The following is a 9,879-nucleotide window of genomic DNA, read 5'->3' on the forward strand; positions in this document are numbered from 1 at the left end:
GCTCGCCCTGCCCAGCTGACAGGGTGGAGGATGGATCCCCCTCTCCATAACAGCAGCTGGTACTGTGATGGATAAGTGTGATATCCAGGTGCTGCCTGCTGATGGCCTGCCCAGGGGACACTGATCCATGCACTGGTGGCATCCCAGGGCTCCCCAAATCATCTCTTGCAGCGGTGGGCGTAGCGGTTGCTGCATCTCCAGCCAAGCCTGCAGCTTGTGCTGGATGATCGATCTCCCCTTCATCTTTTTCTGGTGTGGTAGAAAACCTCCTGTCCATCAGTCAGTTTAAACATACTTCTGAATAACAGATGAAAATATGGCTAAAAAACGCTAGTGGATAAGGCAGTGGTAGAGTAGCAAGGCTTTTAAGCGAGAGTACAAAAGCAAAACACTTGTTTGTAGTGCCTGGCACATGCCTGCATATCCATCCTTTCCAAGATTGCTTTCCAATAGAAAACTAGTTCTCCTATGAGTGCCTGCCCAAGTGCAGAAATTGAGTTTAGCAGCTGAAGAAGGAATATGAGCTGCAATGTTCCAATGCCCATCATGTAAACCTTTTTCATTTGGAAACTAGCAGAGTCCAATATCTTCTGGATCCCCCAAAACAATAGGTACAGGGTAAAAATAAAGAAATAGAAGCTAAGAAGGGGTGTCCAAACCACACAATTCCCAGTTCCTCTCTTTGGTGTGAAGCGGCTTCCTCCTGGGAGGTGTCAGAGGATGTGTGTGGTGGAAGTTGACTGAACTTGCTCTGCTCCCCAGTGACCAACCCTCCTCCTACCCCACAGGTGTCTCACGTGCTGGCAGCCCTGCAGGCTGGGAACCGTGGGACACAAGCCTGCATCACGGCAGCCAGCGCTGTCTCTGGCATCATTGCTGACCTCGACACCACCATCATGTTTGCCACAGCAGGAACCCTCAACCGGGAGAACTCTGAGACCTTCGCTGACCACAGGTACCTGGGCACCTCATCCAGCCTCTGCTCAGCCAGCCATGGGGGGACAGGTTATGTCCCATGGTCTTTCTGAGCTGTGGGCCAGCCCCAAGGAGACCTGCAAGTTCAGGTCACCCTCACTCACTGTTTCCCCTTCAAGTTGGTACATACAAAAAGCAGGGTCTTCAGTCTCTCTACACCCCAAGGACCATGTGTGCATGTAGAGGGCTATGTCCTCTCTGACTCCCTTCTTCTTCCCAGGGAGGGCATCTTGAAGACGGCTAAGGCGCTGGTGGAGGACACCAAGGTGCTGGTGCAGAACGCCACGGCCAGCCAGGAGAAGCTAGCTCAGGCTGCCCAGTCCTCTGTGTCCACCATCACCCGCCTGGCAGAGGTGGTGAAGTTGGGTGCCGCCAGCCTGGGATCTGAAGACCCGGAGACTCAGGTAGGATGGGGTGTGTGGAGTGAGTGGGGACTTCTCGTAACTTGCTTGAGGGGGTTGAGTGGTGCTCAGGGCTGGATCCTGCATGTTGTGGAGAGGGTTGGCTGGGGTTTGGCTGGTGCTGGCTGAGCTGGACTCCCTTTGTGCTCTGGGGTGCCCAGATTTCTCACTGCTGGGCCACACTGCCACCAGCCTGAGTGTGACAGTAGCCAAGCCATTGCCCTGGCCTTGCTCTCCCCAGGTGGTCCTGATCAACGCTGTGAAGGATGTGGCCAAGGCACTTGGAGACCTGATCGGTGCCACCAAGGCAGCTGCTGGCAAAGCTGGGGATGACCCTGCTGTCTACCAGCTGAAGAACTCTGCCAAGGTTTGACCTGGGTGTGATGTGAAGGAGGGGGTGGGGCAGGGCAGGCTGGAGAAAGAGCAGGGGGGGCTTCTCTTCCTGTCTGCGAGCAGGAGGACAACTGAGAGGCACAGAGTAGGAAGGGAATGCATATAAAGTGGGTCACAGCATGCAGAGGAGGCATTGGTGGGAGAACAATATGAAGTGGTGTGAGTGGAGTATGGGGATAGAGCCGTTTTGGACCAAACCAGGGGGGAGGGACAGGTGCTGGCAGCAGCCCAGAGCTTGCGTGGGGTTTCACCTGGCTCTTTTCCCCTTCCACAGGTGATGGTGACAAACGTCACTTCCTTGCTGAAGACGGTGAAGGCTGTTGAGGACGAGGCCACAAAAGGGACACGGGCGCTGGAGGCCACGATAGAGCACATCCGCCAGGAGCTGGCAGTGAGTACAGCCCCGGTGCTGTGGCTGATGTCCCTCCTGGTGGCTGCCCCACACCTCACTGCCACCTCTCCCCTCGCAGGTCTTCTCCTCCCCGGTGCCTCCTGCCAAGGTCTCCACCCCGGAGGACTTCATCCGTATGACGAAAGGCATCACCATGGCCACAGCCAAAGCGGTGGCCGCTGGCAACTCATGTCGACAGGAGGACGTCATCGCCACAGCCAACCTGAGCCGCCGCGCCATCGCGGACATGCTGCGTGCCTGCAAGGTGGGGTGGGCAGGGTCTAGCATGGGTTTGTGGGTGCCAGCAAGGATGGTACTGGATGTGAACCCGGGCTTCCCTGTCTCCTGGCTTTCAGGAAGCCGCCTACCACCCGGAGGTGAGCGGGGACGTGCGGCAGCGGGCGCTGCGCTTTGGCAAGGAGTGCGCCGATGGCTACCTGGAGCTGCTGGAGCACGTGCTGGTGGTGAGTGTCCCCACCCCGGTTCCTGGGGTGGACAGAGGCTGCCCGTGGATGCCAGGGTGCTCCTCAAATCCCCAAGGTCCTCTGGGCTCTGCACCTCCCACTGAGGTTTTTGCACAGCCTCCTTCGCGGCCGGTGCTGGCACGGCATGTGGCCGAGCCCCTGCCATGGAAGCAGATGTCAGAGAGATGAACAGGCTCTGAAGAAAGGTATTTGGCTAACAACAGACGGAGATTAACTGCCTGTAAACAGATGGAGGCTGGAAATTCGACAACACGGGAGCAAAATCCCGAAGCAGCTTCCAGTAAAAGTGGTGGGAGTAAGAGGCTTCAGGCAGTGTGAAAACAGAGCTTGTTAAGCTCAGAGCAGAGTGGGAGACAGGCAGTGCCCACGACAACAGAGGTGATGACTGCAAGTGCCAGCTGCACCCTTTTGATCCAGTCTTCCTCTGTCGGAGTCCTCCTGAGGACTTCAGCTGCCTGCTTTAATTAGCTGTCCTGCAAGATGAGTGTGGTTTCACAAGAAGCAAATTAGTAGGGCAGTGGAAAGGATGCAGTGAGGGCCTTCCAGCGGTTTGCATTCTTGGCAAGATCTCAAAGGTGGAGTCGAGGGCACTGGAGGGATGGACAGACGCAGCCCGCGGAGCTGCAGGAGCCCTCGAGATGGAGTTTAGGACAAAGACTGAGGGCGAGTCCAGTCTGCAGCAAGGTCTCACTGAGCTGGTTGAAAGGGCTTGGTGAGAGTGTGCCGTTCAGGTTCACCAGTTACGAGGTGGTGGGGCTCAGACTGTGGTTTCCTGCAGGGAAAGTCCCTTTAGGCAGAGGGCAACCAGCCCTGCAGCACAAAGAGGAGGCGGGCAGGACTCGATGGGTGGAAATTGAAGCTGGGTGGAGGGGAAGTCAAAGGGTGGTTTTATTCGAAGGAGGTAACCGCTGGGGTACAGTTCCAAGGGGAGCAGTGAGTTTTCCGTCCTCTGCAACTAGATCAAATGTCTGGAAGATGCTTTAGCCACACATAAGTCATGGCAGCCAAGGCTGGAGGGCTGAGGAGGAATTCTCTGGCTGACCTGTTGTTAACAGATGATTGGGCTAATGACTTACTGTGGCAGAGCCAGAGGTCACCCTACTTGCAGGAGCAAGTGGTTCTAGGTGGCACTGTATTTTGGATGTAACCATCCAGCTGCTTTGTAACATCTCTTGAGTATCATACATTGGTACATCCCATGAAACATTCACTGGAGTTGCATCTTAGTAAGCTCATAGCCTCCAGGGTGCCTTCAGATCCAGACAGAGACCATTTAGCAGTTTTAAACACATTGTCAGAGTGGGTAGAAGACTTAATAATGTGTCGTTTAGTCTGGATGTGCTTATGAGACCACGCATCACTGTGTGCCGTAAGCTGGGGCACTCCAACCCGTGTGCAGCTCTGGTGACTTTGCTGGGATGGCCCCATGCATGTCCAGGATAGAACCCTGACCCCCCCTGCCCCCAGCCTCTGCAGTACTCCGGTTTGTAAAGGCAGGAACATCGTGTGGGTCATGTTTATCAGAGGGCAGCAGGTTCCTGGGAAGCCGGGAGCAGGAAGGAGGTGGGGGAATGGGAGGGGAGATGGAGGATGCGATGCTGCCCCGCTCCCCGGCAGCAGCAGGTCCATTGCTCTATGCTGGGTCCCCACAGGAAACAGTGCCTGGCACAGAGTACGGATGAATGTGGTTATGGCTCGAGAAAGAGGGTTGTTTGGGATGGAAAACGTGGCTCCCGGCAGAGGAGTGGGAAAGCCTGCATATTTCACTGGGGAGGGGAAGGAATTTGAGTCTCCACGGGGACTTGGTATTTGGTAACGATAGGACTCTCCCTCCAAAAGCAGAGAGATCTGGTGGCTGAGAACTGCAGGGAAGCCAATTCAGGGTGGGGAGAAATAAGGCGTTAAGAGGGGCGAGGAGGAGAGCGGCTCCGTGGCTGCTCTGGGTGTAGGTGGCTCCGGCTGTGGGACCCTCATCCAGGTGCCCCAGATCCCTGGCCCTGCGAGGCTGAAGTCTGAGCTCACGATGGCAGCACAGCTCCCCACCTGGGACCTCTGATCCTTTGTTCCCACCTCTCCTCTTGGCTGCCCTTCACCCCTCACCGGAGAGCACCCACCTCCCCCTGCCCTCCCCGTGCCCCCCAGCGCCCGCGTGTCCCGGCCAGGGCGTTCACTGCTTTCTTCTCTCTCTTCTCCCTCCCTCCCTGTCAGCCGGTGAGTAAGGCGACATTGGGGTGCCTGCTGGTGTCTAACCTCAGCATGAGCCTTGCTCACGGCGTGTCTGTGTGCCCGGCCCAGTGCTGGGGTGGCACTTGCGTGTGTCCTCCGGGACCCTGGGGTCCATGTGTGCGTGTGTACTCACACCCGCTCTAGCTGATGGGCAGCTGCCGCCTGTGCTGCGTGGGTCAGGCCAGCGGTGAGCTCTGCTTGTGCAAACGGACCCTGTGTGTGTGCACACGTGTGTGCTGTGGTGTGTGCATGTGTCCTCCCCCACCCTGGTGACCCTCATGGCTCTGCCTGCCACCTTGTCCCAGCGGCGCCAGCCCTCCTGGGCTGTGACATGGCTCCAGGGTCACCAATCCCCCTTTGCCCAGCTTGTGTTTGCAGACAAATCTCCAAAATGGGGACAGCAAGAGGGAAATGCTTCTGGAGCTTGAAATGCTTTGGGGGGAGGAAGAAATCCTGGAGGGGGGTACCTGCTGAGTGCTGGTGGGTCTTGTATCTGCGAGGTGCCCCAGAAGCTGTGGTTGCAGAAGGGCTTAAGGGGAAGCTCATCCCATCCCAAAGCAGGAAGAGACCAGCCAGGGTCACCTGAGAAAGCACCAGAGGCAACACCTGATTTGTAGACACTCATGGGGGAGCTGGAGGATCCCACCCTCCTTCCCTGGGGAGCGTGCCCTGAGCAGACCTTTGAGGTCCCCCTTTTCTAGGTGCTTACATCTGCCCCTTCCCCGCAGATCCTGCAGAAGCCGACTCACGAGCTGAAGCAGCAGCTGGCGGGCTACTCCAAGCGCGTGGCCAGCTCCGTCACCGAGCTCATCCAGGCAGCCGAGGCCATGAAAGGTAAGGAAAGGTCCTGCTCAAAGGGGCCGAACCCAGGGCTGGGATTAGGGTGGAGGGCTTAGCAGCCGATGGGGGAGGTAGGGCGAGTCGGAAGTGAGGCCACACGCAAGGTTTAACCTGCCTGGCTTCCTGGTTTTCCTAGGGACGGAGTGGGTTGACCCAGAAGACCCCACTGTCATCGCTGAGAACGAGCTGCTGGGGGCAGCAGCTGCCATTGAGGCTGCAGCCAAGAAGCTGGAGCAGCTGAAACCGAGAGCCAAGCCCAAGGTAGCGGTGCTGAGCCTTGGCTGACCCCTGTGCTCAGCTTGGGGTGGGCTGGGGCTCTCCTGCCTGTGCTTCAGCCAGGTCTGAAGCCCCATCTGACAGCTGGTCCCTCTTGCTGTCTCCCACACCCCCAGCTGGACTTTCCTTGGGCAACCCACGCTCTCCTGCATCTCACAGCTCTTAATCCAGCTTTATACGTGCCCCCTCAAGCCCCCGCAGCCATCATCCTGCTCTGCTCTGTCTGTCCCAGCATCCCTGCCTGAGACTCAAACCTTGCTTTTCCCCACAGCAAGCAGACGAGAGCCTGAACTTCGAGGAGCAGATCCTGGAAGCTGCCAAATCCATTGCTGCAGCCACGAGCGCCCTGGTGAAGGCAGCCTCAGCGGCCCAGCGAGAATTAGTGGCCCAAGGAAAGGTAAGGCTGCAAGAAGGAAAGAAATAAGAACACGTAGGGCTGTGGTGGGCTCTCTCTTCTCCAGGAGCTGCTTGTAGCCCTCATGCCCCATGGCAAGGCGTGCACAAGGTGGTGAGCCTCACTCCTCCTGTCCTTCCTCACAGGTGGGCGCCATCCCCGCCAATGCAGTGGATGATGGACAGTGGTCCCAGGGACTCATTTCAGCCGTGAGTATCAAGGTTATGCTCAGGGGATGGGGGGGACCTTCTCTGGCAGGTCTGCCCTTGCACTTCTCCTCAGCAGAAGAAGCAGCCATGCTTCTTGCTCCCTATCCCACCAGCTGAGACATGACATGGAAGCTGGTTCTCACCATCCCATGTCCCACGATCTCCTTGGGGGATTGGTCAGGGGGAGGATCCCATACCCTCCCTGACAGCCTCTCTCTCTGCAGGCCCGCATGGTGGCCGCTGCCACCAACAACCTGTGCGAAGCCGCCAATGCAGCGGTGCAGGGCCATGCCAGCGAGGAGAAGCTCATCTCGTCTGCCAAGCAGGTGGCTGCCTCCACGGCACAGCTCCTGGTGGCCTGCAAGGTGAAGGCTGACCACGATTCGGAGGCCATGAAGCGACTCCAGGTGAGTCCCAGGCCGCCCCTCTCCTCCCAGCTGCTCAAGGGGGTGGGTGGGAGTGGGGTGAGGGCGCATGGGTGCTCCCCAGGGCTGCGTGCCACCAGTGGGATGCTCATTGGAGCACAAGCTCCAGGTTGATTGGACTTCACTGCTAATTGCGTGCCAGGCGTGTGGGTGATGCTGGGCTCCTGAGCCCAGTGGCATTCAGGGATGATGAACGGGCACAGGAATGCCTGAAATGTGTCCACTGCATCATTGGTATTTGGGAGGTTAATGTTTGGGGGACACGTTACGTAGTACCCTTAATCCTCAGAGGCCATGGCACACAAGAGGTTAATGCACATGCACTGGGGGAGTTAACATGGGGTCCCAGCTCTGGTCTCTCACGGCAGGGGGTGTCCCCCAGTCCCTGCCCCACGGCTCAGACAGGAGCCAGAGCCCAGCTGGGAGCAGCAGCGCCTGAAATGGTCATGAGCGGGTGGCAAGGCAGCGAGCCATGTAAAGGAATCCCTGCCTGCTGCTCCTGGCGTGCCTGGCTGCCTCTCCTGCCTGCCAGCCCGGCCTCGGGCAGGGGTTCTTTGACAAGAGCCCCCCACTCAACAAGCAGCATTCGTACCCAGGGGCTGTGATTTAACACTGCTGTTCCCCCCTTCCCTGCTGCAGGCTGCCGGCAATGCGGTGAAGAGAGCGTCGGACAATCTGGTGAAGGCAGCACAGAAGGCAGCTGCCTTCCAGGACCATGACGAAACAGTGGTGGTGAAGGAGAAGATGGTCGGGGGAATTGCACAGGTGAGGAGCGGGGCTGCTCTTGGTGGGGCAGGAGAGGCTCTGGCTGCCACAACGACCCGTGTGTGCCTGTCTCAGGAGCGAGTCCTACCACCCAGCAGCACGGGGCATGTCTCCAGAGCCTCACAAAAACCCTGTGCCACCCAATTAGACACTGTGGCTGCATCCTCGTGCTGCCACGTGTAGCAGCGGGCACAGCCAGTGATGGTACACGCTCCTAGGAGTGTCGTGCCCTCGTTTTTCACACCATGCCCATGATACACGTGAAGGGCAGAGCATTGAGTAGGGGGGGAGAGCTGCCCGGTATGGCATGCCATGTGTCCCAGCGCTGCCTCCTGGCCACAGGCTCGTAGCTGAGACCTCGACAGGGCACGTGGGGCTGAGCCCCAGGAGCTGTGCTGCTCCTGCCATCTCCAGAGGACCATGGTGCCACCACTGGGACAGCAAACAGCCCTCACGGCCAGTGCCACACCGGTCCAGGGAGGCTGTGGCTGTGATGAAGGGGGAAGCAGCAGCCAGAGAGCCCAGCTCTGGGATTGGTGGCCCCAGCAGAGGCTCGGGCCATCCCTGTCAGAGTCAGCCATGACCCCCCCCGGGGGCTCTCTCTCCCGGCAGATCATCGCCGCCCAGGAGGAGATGCTGCGCAAGGAGCGGGAGCTGGAGGAGGCGCGGAAGAAGCTGGCCATGATCCGGCAGCAGCAGTACAAGTTCCTGCCCTCGGAGCTGCGGGACGAGGAGCAGAACTGAGCCCCCGCGCCCTCCCGCCGCTTCACCGCCACAGGCTGCCTGCCTGCTCGCCCGCTCCTAATTTAAGACGACCCGCCTCAAAGCCAAGGGCTGCCTGGGCTAGGCCAGGGCTCTGCCCGCACCCAGAGCGCCGGGACTAACCCAGCTGCTGCTCCGTGCCGGTGCCGCACCAGCAACTCTCGCTTCGCCGCCCAGACCACCTTCCCGCACGCACCCAGCGCACAGCCAGAGCGTCCGGAGGGACCCGGCTGGGCTGGGAGCCGGGGCCGCACCGGCTGAGAGCTCACCCGCCAGCCCCAGGGTGCGGGGCTGGAGAGCTCTCAACTGTATTGGGGATATTTCTGTGTGCCTTTTTTTTGTCTCCTTTCCGCTCGTGCTCTTTCCTTCTCTCTCTCCTCCGCACGGGCTTTGCCCCTCTTCTGTGCCGTCAGGTGCAGGGAGCGGGACGGCCCCTCGCTGAGCTCTCTTCTGGAGCTGCCTTTCACCTCTGCTGCCTTATTGCTGGCTGAATCTTCCTCCCCTTCCTCCACAGCTTCCCTGGGAGGCTCTGAGCTCCTCTCCATGAGCGTTTTCTTCAACCTGGGCCCCTCTGGGGAGCCAGCAGAGCTGGAAGCCGTAGTGCCTGTGCTCAGCCTGGGGGAAGATGTGATGGGTTCACTCCCCGGGCTGCTCTTTGCCTTCCCGCGGGGATTCCCCCTGCCCGTGGCCCCAGCCAGCTCTGCCCTCCTCCTCCTCCTTCCCAAGTGCCTGCATCGTTTTCCAAGATCTGCAGTATTTTTGTAACTTTTCCATTTCTCTAGTATTGAGCCTGCAGCTTTTAAAGTTCATTTATTTCCCCCCGCCCCCAGCTCATGCCCTGCCCACTAACACCCAGCTCTCGCCGGGGTCCCGCAGCCCAGCATTCCACCCCTCCTCGGCTTCGGGACCCCCATCCCTCCCTCCCCCTTTGCACTTGCTGAGGCTTCTTTCACTATTTTGATACTTTTAAGCATCCCATATCAAACATTAAAGGAAACCAGCTCCCCCTGAAGCTCCAGGGTGGGGTGGGGGATGCTGATGTCTGCTTGGAAAGACGCGTTCATCAATAAAATCTGGTTTTCCTGCTTTCTCGATGCCTGGGTATCAAGGGGAGAGGGAGGGTTGGTGGGCAGGGGGGCCCACGGGTGCCTGCCCTCCCAGCAGAGGCTGTGGGGGGAGTGTAGCACGGGTGCTTATACAGCATGGAAAATATTTGAGGCACGTCTAGCCCCAGGCTCTCAGCAAGCCGGACCCCCGCTGCCAGCCATGTGCCGGCCCTCGCAGGTGCTGCCGGGGGGCCACTGCCGCGGGACGGGGCCTGGGGGATTTTGTTGCTG

At 59.0% G+C, this 9,879-nt stretch overlaps 1 protein-coding gene across 3 annotated transcripts in view; it reads left to right on the forward strand.

The window, feature by feature from the left end:
* The window catches only part of TLN1 (talin 1), a 30,581-nt gene extending 20,950 nt beyond the window's left edge, over positions 1–9,631 (forward strand). Inside the window, exons 46-59 of one of the 3 annotated variants that reach the window (XM_014953904.1) lie at positions 789–955; positions 1,196–1,379; positions 1,618–1,743; positions 2,044–2,160; positions 2,240–2,425; positions 2,517–2,624; positions 4,854–4,856; positions 5,600–5,705; positions 5,848–5,972; positions 6,259–6,384; positions 6,528–6,590; positions 6,815–6,997; positions 7,655–7,780; positions 8,393–9,631. In XM_014953904.1, the coding sequence (XP_014809390.1) occupies positions 789–955; positions 1,196–1,379; positions 1,618–1,743; positions 2,044–2,160; positions 2,240–2,425; positions 2,517–2,624; positions 4,854–4,856; positions 5,600–5,705; positions 5,848–5,972; positions 6,259–6,384; positions 6,528–6,590; positions 6,815–6,997; positions 7,655–7,780; positions 8,393–8,524 (1,752 nt within the window). In that variant the 3' untranslated portion in view covers positions 8,525–9,631. The remainder of the gene's footprint in view (positions 1–788; positions 956–1,195; positions 1,380–1,617; positions 1,744–2,043; positions 2,161–2,239; positions 2,426–2,516; positions 2,625–4,853; positions 4,857–5,599; positions 5,706–5,847; positions 5,973–6,258; positions 6,385–6,527; positions 6,591–6,814; positions 6,998–7,654; positions 7,781–8,392) is intronic. The other 2 variants (XM_014953905.1, XM_014953906.1) reach the window with 2 other exon arrangements.
* Positions 9,632–9,879: the final 248 nt, after the last annotated feature.

This window comes from Calidris pugnax, unplaced genomic scaffold, assembly GCF_001431845.1.
Source record: "Calidris pugnax isolate Ruff unplaced genomic scaffold, ASM143184v1 scaffold178, whole genome shotgun sequence".
NCBI lineage: Eukaryota > Metazoa > Chordata > Aves > Charadriiformes > Scolopacidae > Calidris > Calidris pugnax.